General features: G+C 37.5%; 1 protein-coding gene across 6 annotated transcripts in view; it reads left to right on the top strand.

Annotated features, from left to right (window-relative positions):
* ZFPM2 (zinc finger protein, FOG family member 2) overlaps positions 1 to 27,188 on the top strand; it is a 322,093-nt gene that overhangs the window by 145,703 nt on the left and 149,202 nt on the right. For all 6 annotated transcript variants that reach the window (XM_048068767.2, XM_048068770.2, XM_048068768.2 and 3 more), the window contains one exon: positions 9,918 to 10,036. In XM_048068767.2, coding sequence (XP_047924724.1) covers positions 9,918 to 10,036 — 119 coding nt within the window. The remainder of the gene's footprint in view (positions 1 to 9,917; positions 10,037 to 27,188) is intronic.

Below are 27,188 nucleotides of genomic sequence, written 5' to 3' on the forward strand. Positions count from 1 at the left end.
ATACAGTCACAGATGATCTCACTGCTCTTGCTTCTACAGTTAAAAAGAATACTTCCCAAAACATTTTTGTTCATTTAATATATTTCATTATGTCAATGTTAGTGCAGCAATGTTCATGTTAAGTTAACTTTATTAGCTTTCTGCATTTACTAAGAAAACAAGCTACCTGGGTATTTGTCACTTTTTCCAAGTAAAAAATAAATTAGAAAATCAAAAATATGATATTAATTATTTTATTTAAATGTCATATGTACAGATAATATTGTTCAGACCTAAAAGAAAAAGGTGGCATCTTTCAACTAAAAGGATTCCATAAAGTCCTAAGGAAAAATTGATGTAGGTGATAGTGAAATGTTTAATTTTCTGCTTGCAGAATAGCTTCTCTTTAAAAGGCTTCCAGCTGAGTTAAAAAAGCATTATTTTTAGTTTTGTCCACTTTGTATTGTTTTACATACAATGCTCCATATAACTCTTACTGTATTTTACCTATATGAAGCAACTGATAAAACAGACAGACTCAGGACTGAAATGTCTTTGCATATATCGGGGGAGAATCCTCACACAAAGGAACATTTATCAGGGGTGGCTCTTCCTCTGCTGAGAAAGGGAGCAAACCCAAGAGTCCAGAAACAGATGATGATCTTATCGAGAAAGCCCTCTTCAGTAATATCATCAGCTTGCTCTTGCCAAGTCTGGCATTTCTGTATCATGTGTATTTGTGATGGAGAGAGAGGGAGCGAAGCTGTGCAAGCTACGTGTAACTGGGATAAAGTGCCTACTCAACCCACCGGGTCTGCACAGTGTTATAATATAATTGGGAATCCTTTTTGCCAGTATAGAGTGTCCATGTGAGAATGGAGTGTGCAGTATTCCTCTTGCAGAAAACTGCAGGAAGGGCTCTTCAGCTACATTGATTGCTTTTGTTTTTTGGTTTTGTTGTATTTTTGTAAATATTTCTACACCCATTTTTCCTTAGCACACACACTGAATAAAAAACCTCTTCAGCTTTGCATCATAGATGTGAAGATGGGAAGTTATTCAGAAATACAAAAATAATATGTTTTTTCCTTCTTGCATGAGATTTAGACTTTGAAAACAGAGGTGGGAATTACCCTTGCAGTGGAGCAGACTCAAAGCTAAACCTAGTTACTTCTGATTTCGTGTTAGGGTCAGGATTTCACCATGATGGCCTTTTTATTCATTGAAAAATCTGAAATTTCACTTGCAACTATTTGTGTCTAGAGCTGAAGAAACCTGAGCATGTTGAAGTTATTTGAATAGATTCCTTGTCGTGTTGTCTCATTATGTGGGATTAGAGCACTGTGCATTGCATGTCTATGTCACAGCCAGTGGAGTAAGGTCGAGAACCATCCATAAATCAGAATGTACCTCAAACTTTCGTGTTTTTTTTTTTTCTTTTTTTTAAGATGATTGAAAAGATAAAAGGATCTTTTCTTCTTTACCAGTTACCCCTTTGGCTCTAGCCTTCTGTAGTTCTGTCCCTAGTATGCTCCTGGGTGCAGTCACCCTCTTTCCAATTTCTTGAACACAAGGCAACCACAAATTTAGGGACATGGCAATGTCTTTGTTGCGGTCAGTAGCTGGAAGAGTGAGCAAGCACTGCCTTTTCTTTGGGATTCTGTCAGGGAAAGAGAACTCAGTGTGTCAGCATATGGAAGTGCATAGAACAGGCTGCATTAATGTTGCCTGTCTGTAGACTAGATGCTGATATTAACAGAATATTTTTCATATTTTAAGGAATTTGCTGAGAAACTGAAATGAACTGTAGACTTGGAAACAAGTGAACAAATCATTGACATTTCTTAGAGTATATTGTGTAAATATCTTTAACTTGCTTGTCTTTTTCACTTCCTCCTTTGAATAGGTTTCTATAAATTTAGCAAATCAGCCCAAATAAAGAAAAAGTCTATACAGCTGTGTAAGATTGTTCCGCTAAGAAGCTAAGCAGACTCTAGCTGCAGTGTCCTTCATGTACTCCTTCCTAACTAACAAGAAGAAAACAGTACTTTTTGTAATAGTTCAGCTTAAGCCTTGAAAACAATTTTCATGACATGTTTGATGGACAATTATTATGTGGGTTTCTACTAACTATACCCTTAGTAGTTATTCAATTTCTCTGCTGTTTAGCATTTCTTTAATTAACAGTGCCGGCACCCTGAAATTCAGAAGTTGCATTGTCATTTCAAATTGATGTGTTCACCGCTGTAGGTCTGTGCTTTTCTAACCTGATATGAGATCTTGTGTTCCTGCTAAATTCCATGCATTATAGGAGTGTGAGGTGCTATAGGAATGTAAGACTGTTTCTTTTGTATTGGATTTACATAAGCATGTAAATAATTTACATATATAGTACAAATTTTTATTTTTGAAGTGTCAGTACATACACTTCTTTTGAAACTGTGGTCTCTGAAAACTGTGCCTGTGTTGTGAGGTATAATGCACCTTCACATCACTGAGTTTAGCTCTGCATTGCAGTTGGGAATCTGTTGTACCTACACCTAATGTCCCAGTAAAAAAGCTGGAGTACTGTGTCAGTGTGGTGGTATTAGCCAGAGCCTAGTGTGTATTAAATAATCAGTAATGAAACTATTTCTCAGAATAAATAAATAAATAAATAAATAAAAATAATGTTGCCTGCACTAAACTATTATGATCTGGCTACTTGGAGGTAGAGAATGGTTTAGACGTTTAATAGGCCAGTTTTCAGGCCTGGAAGTATGTATGTGTTTGCTCACTCCTGCAAGGTTTCTGCCTCCCTCTGTTTCCTGAATATCTTCTGTTCCCATGTCTTCAGGTTGAGTCTTTGTATCCTGAGCAGACCCAACTCGAAACTTCAAATGGTTCCTTCCTTAGACTCCCCCTCTCTTGACTTGTTTTTGTTGTTTGTTTCTGTTTTCCTCTTTCCATGCTCTTTTTTTTTTTTTTTCTTTTTTCTTTCTGAATATCTTTGTCTATTCTTTCCCTACCCTCACTTTCAGAATGTTCTTTCCTTCTCTTTATTGTCCATTGTAGGACAGTGCTGTTGAAGATAAGGATAGCACCTGCACTCTCTGCCATTTGCACTACTAGCAGCAGGTAGGAGAGATAAAGAAACTACTTCTGACTTTCAAGACCCTAAAGACAGGTAGTGAACAGTAAGGATTTTGTTACAGAGGATGGAGAAGCTTCTTCCTTTGTCATCCTTGCCTAAAGTGCACAGCTGCCCTGTGGCAGCATTGGCAAGGTGGAGCAATGTTAGGCAGCTCAGTTAGGAATGAAGCAGCAGGTAGCAACTTCTCCTGCTTTATGTTTGCTATCTGGACCTAATTCTAAGTATAGGCAAAGGAGAGTGGTTGCTTAGAGAGGTGGGTTATACCTGTGGGTTATCCTTGTGTCTGAACCACACACAGCCATCGTTCTAAAATGTCTTGTTGACCTTACTCCTTAGAATGGATAGGACCAGGGAGGAATGGGGTTGGGGAGGAATTTATTGGGGTTTGCAGTGACATCAAAGAAAGGAAGAAGGCTGCTCAGTTCAGAAGCCCTTCACTGGAAACAGCGGCAGCAGAATAGCAACCCTCCCTCCAGGATGACTCTCCAGAGCTGTTCTCTCAGCTTCCCCAAGTCTGCTGTTCCTTCCATCCTTCTTTCTTAAAAGTGGCCTGGCCCTATTTTCTCTTCTTTGGGGCAGCAAAATTCAATTTTACCTTTGCTTCTGGACAATGAAAATAAGTTTTTTTTTTCTTTAATCAAGGCCCTGCAAATGCAATTTTCATTGCAAAGGAAACAAAAACTTCTTTCCAAGATTGATTGTAATTTAGTCTGTTACTCTTCGGACTCTAGTGTGAATTTGTCTCATATGTATGTGAGTCTTTATAGTAAGATAGTTACAGCACTTGCATCCCACAGCAAACTTGTGCTGCAAAACAGATTTTACCCTGAAACCTCCCAGATCTTCTCATTTCAGAGTGAGTGTGCTGGAGACTGGGTGCAGTGCTACCAGCTGTGGAGAGATGTGAGCTCACACTCATTCGTGGGCTGAATTAGGTAAAAGGATGTATTAAATCCCTGACAAACAAACATGGTGATGTTAGATGGTTGGCTATTTTCAAAACATAGCCATGTGAATTGCTGTTTTAGCCAACCCTCTTCCACAATAGCAGTGGCAGCTTTCCAGCCAGTGCTGGAAGCAGATGCAGTATTCATTCATTCGTTCATTCATCCATTCATTCAAGAAGTGCCATGGCTTAGCACATTTCGGGTTATTGCTTCAGATTCTCAGTTACTTGTTTTAGAGTTTTGGGCTATGGAATGTGTTCTGTGGAAAGAGAATGTTTCTGTTTTGCCACCTCCATTATGTTATCTTTCCCAGTGCAATTACAAGCTAATTCAAAGCTCTTTGTGTTAGGCTAATAGCTTCTGATTCTCTGCTGTCAGCCAGTGCCTCTTTGTGCACTTCTAATGCTGCTTGCCAGTTCCCCTACCACTTACCTATGAAGCACATTTTTTCCAGACTAGAGTCTCATCGTAGGCAAATCATTAATGGAACATCAAAAAGATCCCATCTGTGAGAGTTACATATGGCTAAAATCACAATTATCAAAAGTCTCTCTTCCTCCCCCCCCCCCCCCCAAATTCTTATCCACACAATAAATGTAGTTGTCAGCAGGATAAGTTCACGCATCGGATAAGGTCACAATTTCATTTAGTGACAACTTCCAACAGCGCGAACTTGCAAGGTTCGATTTATTAAAGAGTCAGAAAGGATAAGATCACTGCATGGCCAGCCTGATTTATCAGGGTTTGACTGGAGTACTTGAATAGAGAATGCCATATTTCAAGTTTATGTTCAAAACTGTAGTTTAGTGTGTGTTATGTCTCAGAGACTTGAAAATTGAGGGAGGAGAATTTAGAGGAGGTATCTCAATAACGCAGTTTATGTCTGCCAAGCAAGCGTACGAGCATTTCATATCAGAAATACCTTGTTAAGAACCCTGTAAGTGGAAATGGGATAATTCTCTGCTGTCTGTGAACTGCTGTGTGCAAAAATACACATATTAGTTTGTTCCAGTATTAATTGCAGATTCTTCCTGTGCACGCAGCAAGGCAGGCAGATCTTGGGATCTGAGCTGGGCCATGCTTACTTAAGAAGTTATGAGAGTGTTTTTCACTCCCTCACTAAGACTTCAGAGCAGTCCTTGTTTGAAATTACAACATATACAATTTCTCTGCAGTGCAAAAACATTCATTAACACAGCCAGGTGGCTACGCATAGGAAATATGCAAAGATAGAACCATTTGCTGGTGGAAATTGGTAGAGGCCCATGATGTCAAATAACCAATCTCTAATTATAGCAGAAAAAGAACTTTCTCATTCTTTTTAACTGATACCACTTAGAAAGATATTCCTGATAAAACAAAAACAAACAAACAAAAAATCTACTACTGCCAAAGCCATCAGTGACTTGGTTAGAAATGTTAAACATTTATAAATCTGGATAAACTTATTTCTGAACAAAGTAGTTCCCTTTTTCTCCCCTAAAACTTAGCTGATCATTCACCTTCAGACTCCTTTGTTTCTTCTTCCAGAATGTGGGCAGATGGATGAGAGCCAGAATGGTTTTGTTCACAATGCTATTTATAGTTGAATTATTCTGGTATTCAAACTGTGGTCAAATTTTGTTAAGGGCCAAAAGCTGTTGTTGGGTTCATCTACATGACACATGGATTGTTTAAAATGATCATAATTTTGCTTTAAAAGAAGACAAAGTTAAATTGGCTCCTCTACCTTCTGTTTTATGCAAGCCTTGTGTGTCATCCCTAAGACAATATGTATATGTAAGAAAAGAATCCTAAATTGAGTCCTTTCATTCTGGTTTTGTATCCACCAAGGTGGCCTAATATCTTAAAAGCCATGGGATGTTTTCTAGCTGTGCTAGTGAGTCATGACTTGGGGCTTCTTTTACAGTGCAGCTATCATAAGTCTTTGAGTAATCACAGACTTTAAAAGTATGCTACATCAACAAGATAAGAGAAACAGCCCACAGCACTAACAGCATTATCTTTTACCAAAATTGATTAGCCCATACTATGTGTCTCAAATATTTTGTATAAACTTACTCAGCAAGCTGGAAATAAGTGTGTTCCTGAAGAATAAGCTGGGAAAGAAAATGAATAAATAAATAAATAAAATGAACAAACAGCAACAACAACAAAAAACACCACAACTTTGTAGCAAGGAAAAATGAAGTAAATATCAGTAAATGGAATGTCTCAAGTCTTTTTTTTTTTTTTTTTTTTTTTGCCTAACTTGCAAAAACTGAAAGCAGGGCACTACTTCCTCTCTGCTTATATTTCTTAGTGCTACTTTTGTTATGCCTCTTGCTGTCCTTTTCAATAGGCCAGTTGATGGGTGTAGGATGAAAGCAGAAAAGTACAACTGCCTCTCTGATTTGCCCAAGGAATCATGAAATATATCACATATTTTATTCCAGGTGTGTGTATATGAATACTGTTTATTATAATTTGCTGTTAAGGGAAGAAACATTATGTTCAGTGTTCAATACTGAGGTGGTCTGTTGCAATTATGGGTCACTAGAAACTCCCTACAGTTTAGCTGTTTAGAACTTTCAGTGTTTAGAATTTACAGTGTTTAGAATTTTCATCCTTTACTTCCCTTTTCTCCCCACTGTTGGTATTTTCCGTGGCCAGACACCTGTGAAGAGTCAGTGCCAGCTGAGATTTTGCAATTCTTGCTGCAAGTTATGGGAGGGCAATGAAATCTCAGCCACTCTTGCTTTTCCTAATGTAATCTGTCACCACAGTTTTGATACCACTTACGTAATATGAAATTTCAGAGGAGCAAAATCTTGTAAAAGAATACAGAAAAGTTTCAGGCTCCTTGCTCAGTGGTCAACAGAATTCATCAGAAGATTTTTAATAGTGACATTTGCAATCATTCTTTTACAACCCCTTGTACCAACCTCTGACCTGCCCCTGCTTAGTGCAGACAAAGGAGCATATACAGTGATTTTACAAAAGGGATGAAGATGCAGGATCTAATAGGAAAAAATAATCTTAGCAGATGCTTGTAGACCTCACTTTTCAGTATTTTTTTATATCTTACATTCTCTTAGCATTATTTTTTCCTCCAAAATAAAGATTTTCAGTGACAATAATCTCTGTTAAGGATCAAACTGTAATGTGCTGCACCTTGCATGAATGTAGCCAAAACATGTGTGTTTGCCAAGACACTTGAGCAAGTTGTGCTTTCCCAGCTCTAAAACTCATGTACACACATGATGTTAAAATGGCTGCTGGTAATGGTGACCATAGAGAAATTTATTTTTTTTAGAAAACTATGATCAAGGGAAGGTTATGAAGCAAAACCTTTTGTAACCCTATTGTCAATCTGCTTCTCTCTATTACGGTGGTCTTGATGGAGGGGGAAATACAACAGCTTCAGTACAACTCTGCATGATGCTGCCCCACCTGCAGTGCACTTCAATGTACTAATACATGCTGGAATGTATTGCCCAAACTACAATGTGGGACTCTAACAAAAGGGAATAAAAGAGAGAAGGAATCTGTATTAATTTACTCAATTATCAAATGGAAGAAAAAATACACTTTTGGAAAATGGTGTCTCATTTTTATGTCTGCCTTAAACCTGAAATACTTATCAGATATTAGATTCATGTTATTAATCTTACTTAAAATATAAAGTGTAATGATGTGTACCTTAAAACTTAGGTAGCTTTTGGATATCACTGGATGATCTGCCCTAAGTTTGTCGTTCTTAATCCATTAAAAGACAGGCCTGCTTGTAAATCCACAGGTGCAGATAAGGAGTCACTGTTTGACTGTGTCTGAACTCTTTTCAAATGAAAAATGTCAGTGGCAGAAAGGGAGGCTGAATTATTTTTTAAAAGGGTTTTCAAAGATTCTCATGATTCCTCTGGTATCAGTTAAATGTGACATGTCCGTAGACATAGCTGTTTTTTAGTGAGTAAAAGCAAGCTAATACTACAGTTTTCATCCCTATGTAGAAATAAAATGTTGCAGCTTTTGTAAGTGATCAACATGTTGCTTTGTAGTACCAGAAAGATTCCCATCTTCCGTAATTAACATACAAAGATATTTTTTAAAGTCCATACAATTTGTGACTTTTTTTCTGTGAGAGGGAAAAATGCATGTATATGAATGCATATATATCATGTGTAAATGATATATAATAAATCCATAAGCTTTGCTGCTTATATACTGCCATTTAAACTGTCACAGCCCTGTCATGATGAGAACTCACCCGCATGCATGCAAGCTTTTGTCATGTGATACAGCTCTATTTCCTAGATTTGTTCCAGTTTGCAAGAAGGACCTGATGCACAATTTTGAGTAGTTTTGTAATCTGCAACACTCAGAGGTGAAATTTAGATTTCTGCGCTTGGAAATGGAAGATGGAGCCAAGTCTCCTCTTTGGAAAATGGTCAAGATTAACTCCTGTGGACAAGGAGAACATTCGCCGTCTGGCAGTAGCATAAATCCAGGCGTTCATGGGAATGGTTTGTTGGGGGAAGTCTGTGGAGACTGCCTGCAAGCCAGGAGGAGTTACTCACTTCCTCCGGCCCAAGGTTAATTTCTCAGCAATTGCCAGCTCTAAATCTGGGACGAGTTTACTTCTTGCATAGTTGGACTTCCCACTGTTTGTGCAAAAGCAGAGTCCTGCTTTGGGGGAGAGTTGTTGAGAAGGGATGTGCTGCTACAAAAGGCAGGAATTGCAGCTGCATCTGAGAGGTGTGGGAAGGGAAGCAGGATTTAGTACATGGGCTGCAGCACAGTGGTGTGAGTTCTTCTGGTCCTGGGGACAGCAGAAGATTTTCAGCTTTTGTGCCTGCCTGTGGGAAGGTCAAAGCTGGGAAGTGCAATGGCACTTCCCAGATCAGTCCCCCTTACTATGTTTCATCCCCCCTTAAAGTTGGAAAGCAGAATTTATTTGAATTGTTATAAAGAACAATATTGAAATTGTGTATATGAACATAGCTGTTACTACACTGTAATGTCTGTTCATAGGAAAACAGAATTCTTGAGGAGACTGCTTTGCAATGAAAAAGGTCCGGAGTATTTTTTTTTTATCCTAAAATAAAGTAAAAAATCAGAAAAGTTTAAGTGAATGACTGTAACACTTTTAGGGGTTAATTTTGAAGTCCTTACTTTCAAAAATAAAATATGCATATGAAAAATGAATAATTAGTACACACTAAAAAAAAAAAAATCACTCTCTTTAGCCCTCATTGCTTTTACATATTTTGTGTTAAAACCTCAGTCTAACAAGTTAAGTTGGGGGGCGGGGGGGGGTGGGGGGGAGCTAACTCTGAACTGTTACTGCCTGTAAAACCTCACTTAGTTCAAAATATTTCTTTTTTAAATTCAGTAAATATTTCTAGTAGTTTCTTCAAGATCAGTGGAGTTGCACTGGATTCTATCACTATGAGGTATGTCTCTAAAGTTTTTAGGAACTGAATGCTTCAGAATGCGGTCTTTTGACAGCCAAATGGATCGAGGAGGTTCACGCACTAGGGTGCATGCTGTTGCACTTCCAGCTATCATCTTCCCCCTCCTCCTCATTTCTTAAGAACTTTCTTGAAACCACTCTTCTGAATAAAAATGCCTTCAGACTGTACTGTGTGTGAAAAGATGCAGGAAAGAAAAGGGACTTTCTAAACCACATTTGAATATAACTGCAAGGAAAAAGTTTGTTTTTCTTTTGCAGGATGACCTGATCGGTTGTTTTTTCAGACAAGTGTAATTAATGCTCGTTTCTGGCGTCCTCCAAACCCTGCAACAATGAAAACGGAGGTGGCTGTTGTCAGGGCACGAGTGAAAGTGCTCTAAGCACCTCTTGTTCTCTTTGTTCGCAGGAGAGCTGGAGGTGGTCCAGAAGGATGGGGAGCGCAAGATCCAGAGCCGGCAGCAGCTTCCGGTCGGAACAACGTGGGGGCCGTTCGCTGGGAAGATGGACCTGAACAATAACACCTTGGTATGTACACGCTCCCAGACGCTTCGCCGCGGCACGGTGCAGTCTGTGGGGAAATAGCCTGAGTTATTGCCCATCCGGAGCATTTGAAAAACAGGCATTGTTGGCTTTCGCGGACAGTGGTATCTGGATCTTTTCCAACTAGTTCGCCTATGGCAACCGTCCACATAAAGTTATGTGGAGCACAGGTTAACAATATTCAACTTGTTATTTTACAGCAGAAGGGAGGTGTCGCTTCCTTGTTTGCTGAACCAAGCTGCTGCCTTTCAGTAACGCTATCTGACTTTTAGTGGCTTTCTAAGTTTTTCATAGCATTAATAGCTGAATTTTTCATTTATATTAATGGATGGTATAGAAAATAAATAGCTATATTAGTTAAGGCTACAATTCATCAAATTTGACTCATTAGCAAGGTTGCTGAACATAGTGAGATATTCTGGCAGATTAAAATTATTTTGGAAGATATTGAAAGTCACCTGTCATATAATATATTGTTAATTAGCCTTTTTAAATATTATGCTGATTGCAGAAGGTATGTGGGCCATATTACTTATAAGTAACACTTTGGTGACCTCAGTTCCATGTGCTGAAAATCATTGTCATTCCTAGGTCTTCTTTTCATTTTTTATTTGTATCAGTTTTAAACCTGAGCGTCAATATTATTTTTATATAGTTCAGATCAATTTTCTGAGAGTGTCTGGAAAGGTGATCCCTTAATGAAAAAAAAAAAAGAATATCTCTAGAAGAAGAGTTTTAGGCCATCTTGGAATATGCATTGCCCTGCAGGATACTACTAAAGAACCATTATTTTCAACTCGATCACTGGTTCCTATTACAGACTTTGCATGAATGCATTAACATAAAGTCCCACTGAACTATTTCACAGTAGTGTATTACATACATTTGGGGCAGACACTGCTTTGCTGTAAACTGAGAAGCTAAACTTCCCAGTGTTGGGGATATTGTTCTGCCGTTGGAGAACCTGAAGAGAGTGGGGAGTGCTGAGTTACTAAAGTAGCATCAGGGGGAGCATGATAGAGGGCATATGTGGACCTGGGGAAAAGGGGGAAACTGAAAGCCTTTAACTCCTCCCTGGAGAACCTATTCCTATATGTTAGAGTTCTGTTTCTAACGCTTGCGGGATATGTTTCTTTCTATAAACATGCCTATTAAAAATACAGTGATGCATTATACTGTTATGAGTATATACTAGCGATTTAACACCTTGGTGTTTAATAGACTCTGACATAGTTTATTAATCACAAGGTGTTACAGAAAGAGACATAGAAGCTTTGTCTAAGTTTCCTGGAGTTCAGTATTCCCAACCCAGGTCAGATTTCCCATTCAGTCACCTCAATAAAGGATGGATTTTCAAAAGTAGTGGACGCTCAAAGCTTCTTATTGTTAGAAAAGGGAAAATGGAAAATTCGAATACCTGTCTCCATTTTCTCTTCTTCATCTATTTCATTTTTATTTCTTCATCTATTTTATTCTTAGTCTCGTAGTCCATTAGCAGACTCAAAAAGTTTTTCATAAAATTTCATTTGTGACAACTACTTGCAATTCAAATATTTTTCTAAGATTCCACCATCGCTACTCTCCTCAAGTTCCATGCAATTACCCTATTGCCCTTTCCACTTCTACCACTTCTTCAGGTATATAAGACTTGCAGATATTGTTAAAATATAGGAGATGATGTTGGTTGATCCTACATTATGAAAGTTATCATTATTGGATATCTTTAGGATCAATTTGTGACATATCAGCAATTGATTATATTGCTTCATTTTTATATTCTGAAGCAGAGGTAGAGCAACTGCAATCCTTCTGGCAGGAGCTTGCTTCTCCTTCAGTAGCACAGGCATATATTAAGGTCTGCTATTACTTTGAAATTTGGGCAAATACCACTTCTGCTGTAACAAAAACAATTAGCTAATTTGTTTTTTAATGAAATTGTAGTGAGACAATTTCTCAAAACAGTGAGAAGAGCTGACTTTTTAGTTTAGTGATTATGATTAGGTGGAGCAACTTTCCCAGCCTAGTTCAGAGAGATGTGGGATAAAAATGTTCAGAAGGACTTTTCTCACTAAACTGGAAAAATACTCCTTTGCTTCTTGTCTAATTAAAAACCATAAAGTCTATTTTTGCTGACATGTGAAATGTTTTACTTTTGTTATGCTACTAATATAAATACATTTTGAAATCTGAAAAAGTTCCTGTAAACATAAATGAAGTCCTTAGCAATATTGTTTTGTCCCCTGAGCATCTCTATCCATTGAGATAGTCAAAACTGAACTGGATATGATCTCAAGGAATTTGAGTTAACTTCGAAGTTGAATCTAACTTTGAAGTTTGCCCTGCTGTGAGGAGGAGTTTGGACTGCATGACCTCCAGAGGTCTCTTCCACCCTGAATTATTCTGTGATTCTAAGTAGTTTCTTTTTTCTCAAATATCAGGTGTTTCCTGCAGTTCTGCATTTGTTACCTGAAAATGCTGTGTAAAGAAATTTAAACCTTTTGATAGATCTTTAATTTACTGTTTAAGCAACACAAACACAGTGCACAGTGCCAGCTTCTGCATATCTTTCTTCTTCTTCTTCTTCCTTTTTTTTTTTTTTTTTTTTTTAATGATTCTGGTTTATTTACGATCTTTCTGTTTGCCTGACACGTTTGATTACTTTTTTCACTGGCATACGTCCTCTGTTTTTCATAAGGGGAGTTGTATTTGTTTATTTAAGTTATTTATATCTGTTTTGGTAAGCTCATTTGCGTAAAACCTTGCCTCCGTAGAATTCAATCAAACCTTCACATCAGCAACTGACATCAGGTTTAGTTCATTTCTGAATGAGAACTTCAACCATCACACTGTTATAAACATCAAATAATCCCTGGAGAAAAAGCTTTAATGCAAATTTTTGGTATAGAGAGGAAAGGAAAGAAAAATTTGGTGAAACTCAGGTGAGTAAATATCACAATATTTGCAGCTGGTCTCTCTGCTGGAAATTAAGTTGATGGTTGACCACAGGTATTTTACCTGACTTTACTAATTTTTAATGTTAGCAATATGACACACCGCCTCACAGGATTCATTTACCTAACAGTTACAGCTTACTTACTATCCTTTCACTTAGCACTGTATAGAATCTGTACAGGTAATATCCTATGGAAATGCTTCGTATTTAAGCAGTACTGTGGTGCTGAATACAGACTCATTGCTGTTGGCTCAGGAGATGAAGCAAGCTAATTAATTCAGCATAGTAATTAATTAAGTCACCATGCCAGATGTCAAATACTTTTTAGATCTTTCAAGTTTCTGTCTTGAAGTATATTAACAATATACATCTCAGAATAGGTGAGGGTTGAGTAACTTGAACAAAAATGATTTAAATGCTGTTCGCAATTACAATAGGAATAGCAGTTGTTCACTGCATCTGCAGTGCCACAGCACTGTCGGGAGATGTGGTGAAGCAAGGTCCCTATCAGGACTTCAGGATACTTAAACTTTAATGGCAGACTCAAGGTAGCTCAATGACTAATCATGTTCTTAATTTTTCTCATCTAGGAATCAGAGAGTACTTACTCATGAATTCCAAAGGGTTCAAAACACTTTACAAAATAACTTACCCCATTGTATTACTATTACTGTTGCTAAACAACCCTGCTTGCAGACACCAAAAATCTTAAGAATGTTGCTTTTTAAGAACAAACAGTGAGTATTGGATCTTAAAAAATTTCTAGGCATTCAATTCTTATTTTAATATGAATTTAAGAACTTCATATATAGTTATCTAAATACTTATATATATATGTTTAGATAGTTATATTTAGTGATAGATCTCCTATTTAGATGGTTTTAATGATCCGCTCCTGTAATTTTGCCAAACTGGCGCAATTCTGGTCTTTGTATCTGTGTGCACAATTGGACACAGAGGTTATTGTCCTCCATTTCTTTACACTTCCACTTCCTTTCTGCTGCAGACATAAGTTGATAGTCCCAAGAAAATGAAGTATCAGTGTTTTCAGATGGAAGCATGATGGTATTCTGATGCCAGTAGGGAAAAAACAGGGTATTTTTTTTTTGCATTGCCTTCTCTTACTGATCAGGAAAAAAAAACCACCACCACCAACAAAAAACTGTCATACTTTCATGTGACAAAAATGTGTATTAATTGCACAGGACTTCAACAGAAATACAATGGAAGAGATTTCTTGAAAGAATAAAAAAGACACCTTTTCAAGCCTAGAAAGTGTACTGCTGAAATAAGAGCTTGTTCTCTTGTTTTATGCTAGAAAGAGATCAGCTACATATTTCCACGTTTTCTTGAGATTTGAAGTAGTATTGCTCTTTTGACAGACACATGAAGAATTTTGTGCAATACTGTTGTTTTTTTTTTTTTTACCTACAGCTGGTGAGAATTCAGTTCTAAAGGAAGACAACATGATTAAATCAAAATGATCTCTACTTTTACCAGGAAGGCTCCAACTTTGTACCTTGCTGCATCACTAAAAATACAGCAGTTCCTGGGTACCTAAAAGCAGACAGTAATATATTTCTAAGATGGCACCCCATATCTTGTGGTTCCTGTCTTTAACAGTGAAGTGTGTTTGTACACATGCCAAATATAATGTGAACAGGCCAGTGAGAAGAATGGAAGGCCAGTCTAGGCTGATCATACAAACTACTTGAGGAGTAGCTGCTGCACGTATGCAGATCTAATTGAAGTCACTAGCAGCTTATTTAAGAAAAAGCAATTTGTTTGCTTTTCCCAGCTGCAAATATTTTCCCTGTTTCCCTGAAACAAAAGAATATTTCAAGCGGTTCCTGACTGCATTCAGTGTTTCTCAAGAAGTGGCACAGGACCACGTAGCCCATGACGAACGTCAAGCCGTGGATGATGCCATCGCTCCGGTAATCGAGTGGAGGCATTCTGAGATGTGTTTTCCTTTGGCTGCAGCCATCTAGTTTTTGGTGTTAATCTGTGCCCATGGCAGGGTTTTGTGAAGCAAAACAATGAGCATCTGGATCCTGTTCCCCATTCTTGTAGTCTTGTCATAAGGAGGAGCGGGTGGTGCAGGCCTGTATCAGCCTGATAAGGAAAAGAGGATTCAACATGGCTGTGACAGGAATCCGTGGGAGGAAAGTGTGCAGGGTTGGACCAGGCGAGCAATGGGATACAGCAGAGACCCTTTAATGGGATCTGGGAGGTTCAGCGCCAAAGCTACACTTCTCCTGGAAGATATCCTCACGAAACAGTTTGATTGGGTAGTGCTGTGAGGGGCTGAGGAGCCAAGGTTCAAAATGCAGTTAAGTTATTCACTCGCTAATCTGTGACTGGTCACTGCAGGTCAAAACCCTCATATCTGTAGTAGCCAGCAACTTTTAATCTCCAGAGTTGCAGTGTGAGAGTGTGCTGGGCACTTGGTTGGAGGTTCTGTACGGCAACTGAGAGCGGCAGCCTGTGACAGGCTGTCTCTGGTTTTGTTTCAACACGGAAATGTGTAAGGCAGTTTTTATCTTTAGGCATTTACCTGCAAATGGGGATTTGGGCTCTTATTAGTACAGAGTCATTTTTATGTTTCATTACCAAAAATAGTACATTGAGTCACAAGCCTTGATTCTAATCTTTAATATGCTGTTCTTTTACCTTTCAGTACCTTAAAGTGACTCCAAAAGCATTCCTTTCTCATTTTTATTGTTCTTATTGTCAGGTTCTCCACGTTTAAAACTGTAGCTTGAAAACACTTACTTATTTCCCAAATACTGAGAGACTTTAATGTAGCAGCACTTCTAGATGGCAAATTGCATTACACTTATGGTGGTGCACTAATGCACTGTACAAGCATCAGTGACGACTACTTCAGACAAACTGAAACATTTTTAAAAGCTGAGATACATTAATATGATGTGGAAATTTTCATTTAAAATCATTTTCTTTTCTTTTTTTAGCTTCTTTCCCTTGACTGAAGCCCTTTTTTTACAATGACACATACCCATGGTTCACTTTGACACCTGTTTGTCAAACAGCAGAACTTCACATTTGTAAAGAAATAACAACTGGTCACTTTGAAAGGTTTTAAAAAATAAATCAGTTACTTGGTACTTGTTATAAGCATGTCCATTAAACAGACTTTTATCTGAATACTCGCATAATTACGTAATAGATACTACCAATCATTTTCATTAAGCTGATGGAAAACTCAATAAACTATCTGTGCCATTTCAGCAAGCTTCATTTCAGTAAGGGGATGCTTCTCAAAGGGGGAATGCATCCCAGGGAGGTTTTCTAGGCAGCAGCTGAAAACTGGAGCAGATGAAAGCTGAGAGAGGAAAAGATGGGGCAGGGACAGGAGCCCAGGATGAAAAAAGGGCAAGAAAATTCAGTTCAGCAGAAACAGAGGGAGACGCCAGCTGTGAGTGCCAGGCTCTTCTGTTTTAGGATGTGGGGAAAAGCAGAGAGAAGATAATATGTACTGCATCATGTATTACACTGTTAAACTGTCTTACATGTTAAATTTAGAGACTGCCACTGCAATGACCTCTGAGTAGCAACGTATTCTTGTGCTACTAGGCTATGGTCATCTAGTCTAGCCTTCTCTGTACCATAGGCTTTAAACCTCAAGCATTTATTTTGCTATTATTGATTTTGCCAGATTCATAACACAACTTGTAGAATGGGGTGTAGTCCTATTTAAGAAGTACGAGTGAGAGAAGGAATTGATTTAGCTCCTTTTAAAGTTGTTCATATAGCTCAGTACACCTAACAGGCAAGAGTTCAACATCCATGATGAGGAATATAACATTAATATTGTCTTCTGAGGTAGTTTTTAAAATTCATACTTTTTGTAAAGATATTTTTTCTTATTTATGAAACATATGTATTATTTTATGCTAAGCTGATATAAAATGCCAGATTTAAATATTCAGGCATTTTTTAAATAACTTTCTTCTCACTATATGTTAAACAACACTTTTTTCTTTTTTTTTTACTGCGAAATAAAATTCAGTTTCTAAAATGTTGACACTTAGTGTAGCATCCATAGAACAAGTACAGGAAAATCTAGCTCCATAATTTTAGGGGAACATAAAGCTATGAAGATGCTTGTGTCTGCACAGATGTTTGCATTGTTAAGCAAGAATTTGGTGCTTAGGAGGGGCTCTGAACTGAGAGACTTGCGGGTTTATGCTCTCTCTTTGACCATTAGAAGAATAAAACATCCTGGATGCTCCTGGGTTTCTCTGGGGAAAATATGTAAAGCTATGTCTGCCCAGGGGTAGTTAGCCTTAGTGGAGCCATTGTTAGTGGAGGGGAGCACCATGATGCTCTTGTGTATGGAGTGGTAGCACCTGTGTGCACTCAGCAAATTGTCCAGACAGCGTGTGTGGACATACATGTGGTTATGAAAACATCAATGGATGCTTTCCATAAGACCTGTGGAGGCAAAGCGGGCAGTTGTTTGGAATCAAGTGTGCTGTAGATGAAATTTCAGTGTGAAAAGAAAATGCACCATTTGCTGGTGTCAAAATTTGTATGTGCTAATAAAAGTGCAGAACTATATATCACTCTCTTTTTTGTACATTATCACTGTAGCAATAACAAAACTTGAAACTGTTGTCCATCTTCATTTAAATGAAAAAAATGACTGAGTAAAGGAATGGACCTGTGGTTTCAGTGAAGACAATGGCAGCTTGCTGCTCACTTCTGCACAGCATGATGGCATAATCGAAATTCCAAACATCAGTTTCATTTGTGTCTGAATAGGCGTAAGAGAAATAACCCATTCATTTTCAAGACTGATTGAAAGAAAACGTATTTCTAGTTATTTTGTAACCAGCCAAATTAACTACATTTTGTAAAAGTATGTATTTTAATGTTTTGAATAGAAAAGAAATATTTATAGCAAGTATAGTTAGCACAGTATGCATAGTCTCTGTTAATACATACATCTATATATATAAAAAAATAAGTATAGTAAATATATATATTTATACATACATCTGTAGGTGTACAATGTCAGTGTTCGCAAGCATATAAAAGAACAGCACCTTCTAGTATAAAGAAAACACTGTGTTATTAGGTCCTAAAAATCAGAGCTGTGTTTGAAATACTGTAATTTTGTTGAACTTTACACTCCATTCAGCTATAGCGGCTTTTCTAATGATGTTGTAGTATCACATAGCCAGAAGCAAAACTTATCCTTTTCCAGATGCAGCAGATCTACTTTGCACCACCAAACTATGGGCGACACAGAGCGTGGCCTGAGATCTTAAGTGCTGAGTGAGGTTTGTAAATGTCCTGGGCCTCATTTATCAAGCCCGGAGAACAAGTTCATCAATCTAGTCCCATGGTGACTCCACAGGCTGCAGGGGAGCTGTAAAGATGATCAGCTCCAACCATTAGGGCTCTGCTGCGAAGCGTGCAGGACTCACCACGGCTGGCCATCCCTGCCCTCCCTGGCAGTCCCAGACCACCTGCGGCAGTGGGAAGGCTGCAGCAATTCTAAATTACATGCACATCATCATCAGACTTGATAGTCTCACATTCATATCCCATCTTAAATAACTTAGCATTAATAAAGTTTTGCCCGATATTTTTTCACTAATGCATTTTATCGTGTATTCCACAGACTAGAGAAAAGGGGAAAATATTTCAACATATTTACATGAATGTTTCACAAGTTCAGAAACATTAAATATAGTTACAATCATTTATTTTCATATTTTTTATCTGAGGTCTTTTAACATACTTAGGGAGTAATTGAGTTTTACATGGAGAAAATAATATTCTTTCTCTGTATGCTCTAAGGGAAGGATAGCAGTCTGAATGCTACTGATGCATTTAGAATAAACTACATAGCATTTGAGATATCATCATAGTTTATGTATATTATTCACTCTGAAAAAATGTCTTATAATTTAAAATATCCCTGACACAGATTAGTATTTTCTATCTCTTTTTTGACATTTTATTTTTATGTATATCTGAAAGGCACAGAAGATTTTTTTTTTATAAAAGGTTCTTATATGTTAGTAATTATTATTTTTATGTATTTATTTATAAACACCTCTTTAATTAATGCATTTCCCCAAGATGTTTATTCTTCAGACCTTTCTCCTGCACATGGCAGTCTCCAAGCTGGAGCATGAGTGACCACATTTTTTAAAATACAAACCTGGCAATCCTGCCATTTGTGAGGACATCAAAGACAAGTTGAGGGGAGCTGAGGGAGGTGTGCCTCAGTGCTGGGGAGGTGAGGAAGGATTATTCCCTCTCTCCCCCTCCTGCAAGCTGTTGTCCTCACTTTTGGAAGAAAACTGGGACAGATTAGCATAAAGGAAAGAGAGCAATGAAGCGGAAAACAATAGTAAGTCCAAAATATCTTAGGCTCTGTTGTGTTTAATAACGGGCTGGACCAACACATGGGAACGGTGTAGGTGCAGCTGAGCTGTGGCACGAGGGAAGGAACAGGAGCAGATGACCCCGTGGCTTCTGGCATCTTGGTTCTATACGATGTCTGCAGCCAACTTCACTTGTTCGTCTGCCCAGAGATGCCTGCAGGTAGCTAAAATCTCTCAAGATTGGTTTTAAAAGGCTAGAATGAGAGACCAGTTTTTATAGAAAATGGCAGATGGGACATTACAGCAAGCTAGACAGTTGGTCACACCAGTAGAGGATACCCTTTTCAAAATCTAATTGAAATATAACAAGGGCTTGCTGGGTGATAAGGAAGTAAGCCTCTATGTTTCTTTGGCATGTCCCTTGCCAATTGCCTGGAGGGTTTTTTTCTTCTGAATGTTTTCCCTTCCTGCTCCAATTTCTTCCTAATGAAAGTTAGGATTAACATGCTGTGTACAACCAGATTTTAAATTAATGTTGCTTTTCCAGTTCATTTTTGCAGCTTTACTTAGGATTTCACTTCTAAGCATTCTGTACCTCCTTTTTTTTTTTTTTTTTTTTTTAAGAAATACTGAAATACTGTCTGATTTATGAGGATCATTGTCCCAGGTTTCTGTGTCAGAGATTTGAGAAGTGAGATCAGTGGCATCACATTTTCAGGATGCCAAATGTGTGCACTTTGATCTGGCACTACAGCATGCCTCAGGGAGTAAGTTGAATCTTGATTTCTTTAGTCAGTCGTCCGCTATCAGGTACCAGTACACCGATTAGGCAGGCAGAATAACAGCGAACACACCGTCGGTTGGATGTGGAAACATTTGTGAGGAGGCTATTGGCATCACTGGCATCCTTGGCACTCACTTTGTGGTACTGTTTCTGTGATAGAAAATGCCTTTAACGCATACAGTAACAATAACAGGTACCTCCATGCACTGATTACTTTTGAAAACCCTTCCCTCTCCACCACCATGTTTAACATTTCGTTGCAGAATGGAAAATGAAAAGGATATCCATGTTTTGAAAGCTGACCTCTCACAAATGTGAGACCACTTACGGTGGCTGTGCCTCCTTAACATTCCTCTCATGCCCTTCTCCAAACCAGTTGCTAGCACTTGTTGCAGTGTTAAAGTGGCTTTGTAGTTGCACCTGCGATGCTTCGTCTGTCTGCTGGCATACAGGCATATATGGGATGAAACAGCCTCTCTGAACTTCAGTAAGCATTTCCCTGTCAGTCATACCCTGTCAGTCATACCAAAGGTACTTGGTACTAAAGACTACCCAGTTCACTAGAACTACCACAATTATGAATTCTCCTGAACTCTTCAGAAGTACGAATGTGATATTCGTAGTGTTTTCTGTGTTTCTCTGGCTGTTCTGATGGGAGCACTTGCAGAGTCTGCTCTGGGATAGTTGCAAGACATGGGGCAGCCAAGAGGCTCAGGATCTGTCATTCACTGCTGTGGCCCACTGTGTCACGGGATGCAGCAGTAAGCTGCACTGATGTCATCACTTAAAAAAAATATTGTGTTAGTATAGATTCTTAAAGTTATTTTTTTCAAGACTACATAAAAAATGTGCAGATCTCTACCAAATGGAGTAGGTGTTAGAGATCACAGTTTATATGTCTGTCTTTTTAATCTTACTGGTTGTTTGTTTCCATGTATAGTCTTTGAAAAAAATACAAAGGGAATGCACAGTGATCAGAAATTTTAAGTGGTGATTAGTATGCAATTAGGACTTGATTTTGCCTAGTGCTGAGCACCAGCAGGAGGTGCTGAGCACCCCAATCTTTTATTCAGAGCAGTAGGGCTGAGGGATGCCTAGCATTTCATGACACTGAACACTACAAGTACAGTCTGTGAACCTCTCTATAAAAGATAAATATTTCTTATTTTATTTGACCTTGGAGATGGGACTGGTTTGATAGGGTTAAGGTCAATGAGTATATTATTTTTAGATGAGATACGGAGTACAAGGATGGTTCTGCTTTATTTTAGTGTGTTAACATCTGGCAGCATTCTGTGTTCCATATGCTGCTGATTGTCCTGATACATTCATCTTCAGCGATTATCAAAAAGATTTCAGTGCTCTGGAGTTAATCACACATTTGAGAAGACAAATACATGAAGATAAGTGTAAAAGCAGCGTATGGGTTTTGCTGTATAAGACCAATATTTGGGTAATCTTGGCAAGTACCTGATTAATTTAGAAAATAAATATTTTTAAAACTGATTTAATTATCTAATATCTGTGAGTGCTGTAAGGATGAGAAACTGCATATTGGAGCTCAATATTGTTATCACAATAGACGTAGAGAACATTACTCTTTGGAAATCTGATTGTGCCCTTTTAATTCTAAATGTGGCACACGTGCTTATTTCTACTAATGATGAATAGTTAAAGGAGTTTCAGATCTGCACCCTTTTCCTATGTATGTGGGTAGCTTTGGTATGTGAAAGTTTAGCTATGCTTGTGCCATTTCATTACAAAAAATCACACAACTATCAACTGACTTTTTTTTTTTTTGCTTTTTCTTATACCAGTGTTTTCAGTTTTTCTTAGGCTGATAACATTTTTTTTTCCAGGATAAATTATTATTTTCATTCTGTGCTGTTTTGGCCTTACATGCTAATAGCTTCAGGGGAGAAAGACAAGAATTTCACAGAGAATCTGCCACATCAAAGCAGGTGTTCCCTCTACCTCCTTCTTTCTGAAAATGGAGCAAGTCTACCAAGATCAGAGTGAATGGTGAGGCAAAAATCAAATTAACCAAGATGTCTGTCAACCTTGTACCTTTCTTGTGGCCTTTACCCCATCCTGGGCTTATGTCTAGGACAGCCTACTGTAGGGCTATCCCGCACCCCAAATTTCTGCAAAGAGTAATTCAATTAGTAAAATAGCCACATGGCTCAAACTCTAGAATGATGGTGCTTTGCTTCCCACACCTCTTGTAAGACACCCCCTTGCTGCCCCACTCCCCAGTAACAAGGAAGGGCACCATGAAATCAGCTCTGGCCATGGCTGTTCAGGCAAACCCGGGGGCCAGGGTCTGTCCACATAACACTACGCGGGATGTCTGGTCAAGATAAGACATTACAAAAGCAGCAGGAGGGCTGAAATGGCAGTTTGCCACAAAACAGAAGGTAGAGAACAAACTGAAGTAGCAATGTTGTGACTCAATATTTCTCTCTTAATTGAATATCCATCATTTCAAAGAAAAAAATACAGACAGCAAAATCTCTTAGGGCACATAACATATCCATATTCACTGTTGAGATAAAACTTGTTTTATTTTATCATGCACAAATTTGTTTAGATCTTAGCAGTGACCACTCTTCCTGTTGCCAATATCTGTTAATGATAATTACTTCAAATACGATACTCACTCAGTGATAGCATCACATCATGGCGAGGAAGATTGTGATCTTATCTAAACCTATTCTGTTTAACTCTGACACTCCTTCTATTATAGTGGGGCCCTGATAAGATCATGCCTGTTAGGATCAGACATTAGTTGGAATCAATATTTGAAAATGTGCCTGTTTTTGCTTAATAGCAAAGTTAGTGTGAGGGTCAGAGTGAGATCATTTGTTGGATGAGATTGTACAGCTTCATCTTGTAATGGAAATGTGTTCTTTGCTTCAGCTGCTGGTGAAAAGTAAAAACAAGGGCTCTTTGAAAACTGTGCAGCTTCACTAATAATCACTGTGTAAGGAAGATACAATCATCATTATGATATTTAACATCTGTAGTGCTGCAGCACATTGAGGTTCTAGTAGGAAAGTGGTGCTCCTTTGTGCTAGACTCTGTCTGAATCTGATATTCGCAAGACAGCTGCTGGCCTCAGCTAGCTTAGGTCCTGGGCTTAGACCAGACATGAATACAATAGCAACAAGCAAGTGTGGGAGGCAAAAGTTAAAGTGGAGATAATTAAGATTAGTGTAATAAACAACAGTTACATCACACTAAAGCAGCAGACGTGAGCTTTATAGAGACAGTGAATGAAAAATTTAGCAAGTTTGCAGATGATTTCAGGGAATTCTTCCTATATACATTAATCTAGTGGAAGAAAATATATATTTAAAAAACAAATGGGAGCATTAATTTAGACAGAAATTTTGAAACTCATCAACTGATAGAGAAAGATATAATCTAGATCAGTGATGATGAACCTTTTTAGTGCCCAGTGCCAAATTTATTTTAAAAACCTCAGTTGCTCGTGTGCTGCCAATATATATCTTTCAGTGCCACACTTGGCACCAGTGTCAGCAGGTTACAGTTACTGGTGGAGATGAACAGTCAGAAAACATGAAGTGCCATAATACTTTATTGTTGAAAAATATGGTTACCATTTTTGTAGGGACTTTCAAGTTTTGGTCAAAGAGACCAAATACCCAAAGGTATTTGCATGGTTTGTTTGAGAGTTGCAGTGCCACTTTCTGTTTCTCCTCAAGAACATTAATTTTCACTCTCTCATAAATGAAGAAGTCCAACTGAATAAATTAAAAACTAAGGAGTTAGTAGTCATATTGCCCATTGTTTTGATGATTTTGCTACAAAATATGAGTGACACTAGTTCTGTGACTGAATTTGGCATCAAATTGCGTCATGTGTAGCTTCCAGTGCTAGGCAAATAGCATGACCACTGGACTGCTGTATAAAGAACAGCTCCAAGAGATATTTGAATAGATCTTTTAAATCATTCCAGTGCAGAATAAAAATAAATTTGGAGATTTCCATATTTTTGCATGAAATAAGCTTCTTGTTTGAACGCCTAGATATTTATTTAGATGAACTGCTAGTATTTTGTCCAATGATGTGCTAAGACCTAGTCTTGGCTTCCCAATCATTTCCATTTCAGTAAAGTAGCTCATCACTGAGTGTTTCTCATCTTAAACTCTAACTTCTTGTGGCTTGACTTAGATTTCCTTTACATTTCACAACTTGATTAGAATTCCTCACATTTGACACACCAATCACTAAATTTATGACACTTTTCTAAGAGATGAACATACGCCAGACAGGAGTGATAGCTTTCATTAGACAAAATCAGAAAGTTTCTGTTTTGGAATAAAATAAATATACTGTCACATGCCCTTCTAATTATGTATGTTGTGTCAGTACCAGTATCACATATGTGCCAACTGGTAGTTATGAAGAGGTGTAAGTATAATTTATGTTTCTTCAAACACAAAAGTAAGTGGAATGACAAATGAATAAATCATTGCACCAATGTTAACAGTAAAAGCATGACTGAATTCACTATCACCATATTGCCTTTCAATTCAATTAAATATTATTACTTACTCTTCCAATATCATCATATATGAACTGAAAAAAAGTAAAGAAATATAACTGAGGTGGATTTATATAGGTGAAATTCTTTCCCTGTAACGTGAATAAGGATATTTTAGCAGTATTTTGCCCATAAAAAGTGAGGCATTTTCGTATTTTTATTGAACAGTGCATACTTTTGGATATAATTTGTATAATGAAGATGTAGATTTCATTTTACTTTTGCATTTAGTTGTAACAAACAGTGGGACTAGTGGAGACATTTCTGAATAATACTTGAAAAAATAGGAAGAATTTATCTTTGGGTGAAATATATTTTAGCTTTTAGATATCCGTATCACAATTCAAAACAGAATTTTTTAAGGTGGATTTTCCTCTGTTTCCCAAACTCTACAGAAGTATTTTAATTTGGGGGCACACCAAAGGTGTTTCTTTAGTATTCTGGTACTAAATAACAGTATTTCCTTAGAAAACAAAATAGGTGTTTTCCCACGTGTGCATTTCCACAATATAGCCTTCAGTAAATCAGTAGCACAGTTTGTCATTGTCACTGAAAAGCAACATACTGATAGATTTCTGAAGCAGTAGCATTTAAACATTGATTCTTTAAAACATAGACTTTTTGAACAAATGTGATTGTCCTCATTATTTATATCTTTGTTTATTAATTCTGAATTATGGAATAGTTTCCAAAACATGGAATATTAACAATTTTCAATTGTTCTTTATTTTAAAAACTTTTATGCAATATTTTTGGCCAAAAAATGCTAGATAGAGAATTCCAGGTGCATGAGTGGGGCAAGAAAGGAGGCTTTTTCTTTCGTGTGCTGCAACCACAATGAGTCTAATTTTAGACACAATGCAAAACCCAGCACTATAGTTTCCTGCCAAACTCCCAGATATGTATAAAACAAGAATGTCATTAAGACAATTGGATGTATCTGAAAAAGTAAGGTGTTTTTTTTTTTCCTGTGAATATCCCTTCTTTCTCACGAAATACAGAATGATGAAGAGCCATAATTTTACCTTTAAAATAACAAAATATTCCACTCTAATTCTTAGTGGCTGGTATTGGCTACATACAGTGTGTTCAAGACCTTATGTTAAGTTTGTGTCTTGTGCAGTCAGAGCTTCACTTTAAAACTGAATCTGAAGCAATTAGATTGAGAAGCAATAGGAGGAGATTAAAAGCTATTATACGTGCATAAATAATGTGAATATTTATTTGTACTGTAGGAATTTATTTGATTTATCTTCATTTATTTATTTATTTGATTCCTACTCTCTATGCCAAGGAGCTTTTGTTATCCAGACTAGTCTATTAAATGTCACAAAACAGATAATTTTGCCGTTATTATTATAATGTTTGAATCATGATTGTGAAAAACAAGTCCCTTCCTGAAAGAAATAGAGGGCAAAGATGAACAACAGATGAAGAGCAGAAGAAGTACATAATTTGATCACCATTTTTAAAATGGTAGATTAAGGTACAAAGAGATTAATGGACTTGCTTGACAGGAATCTTGAGGTCTCAGGTTTCCTACAGGTTAAACCTAGGGCTGCGATACAAGATTATCCCCCCTGAATGATTAGCAGACACCCAAAGAGTTCTACGCTATCAGCATATGAATTGAACTAATTTCTATAAACTCTTCATGTAAAAAGTGTGAACAAAAAGTAGTCTTGTAGTAGTCAGTCTTTTTGCAGACAATTCCTGATAGAAAAGACTAAACTTTTTATGAATGTCATATGCAGATACTAATTGTAAAGAAAATGCAAATACAAAGCAATACTTCTTTGAATGCATTCCCAAATACTCCACTTAAGAAAAAACAGAAGAAAATAACTAGACTCCTACAGTAGTCTATCAAACATCTACACTGCACAAATTTCCCATCATTTCATAACTGATGGGTTAAAACTGGAACATGAAGTTATTTTAAAAAATCCGTATTTGCAAAGAGTGGGATCCCTTATCATGTAAAGGAATGATTAAACCAATTGATATCACACTGGTGTGCAAAGTCTGGATTATGTCTTTGAAAAAGAGAAAATGCTTGATGATGGTCTAGCAGCGCTATGCTTCCAATAGGCCAGTCAGTCAAATGCAAATACAGTCTATAATAAAAAGAGCTGGTTGGCATAGTAATTGGGAAATGAATGTTATTTGTAGCTCCATATTTCTGTCTTTAGGAGTCTAAGAACTAGGAGGTTGGTATTGATAAGAGGGTTTGTGTATAAATCCTTTGTAATGAGGCTGTGCCTCTTCAGTCATTTGTATTAATTTTAACTTTAGATATGAACATCATTCTCTGAGAGGGGTGACAACTAAAATAACTAATTTCACAAATGTCTGGGAAAAAAATTCACATGTTTTAGAAATAAATTCCACTTTTTTTGTGTCAGGGGGAGTTGGGGGCTATATACAGGAGTCATCTCAAATGTCATGGCATACACTATAGATTA

The sequence above is a fragment of the Anser cygnoides genome, chromosome 2 (genome assembly GCF_040182565.1).
Source record: "Anser cygnoides isolate HZ-2024a breed goose chromosome 2, Taihu_goose_T2T_genome, whole genome shotgun sequence".
NCBI classification, from domain to species: domain Eukaryota; kingdom Metazoa; phylum Chordata; class Aves; order Anseriformes; family Anatidae; genus Anser; species Anser cygnoides.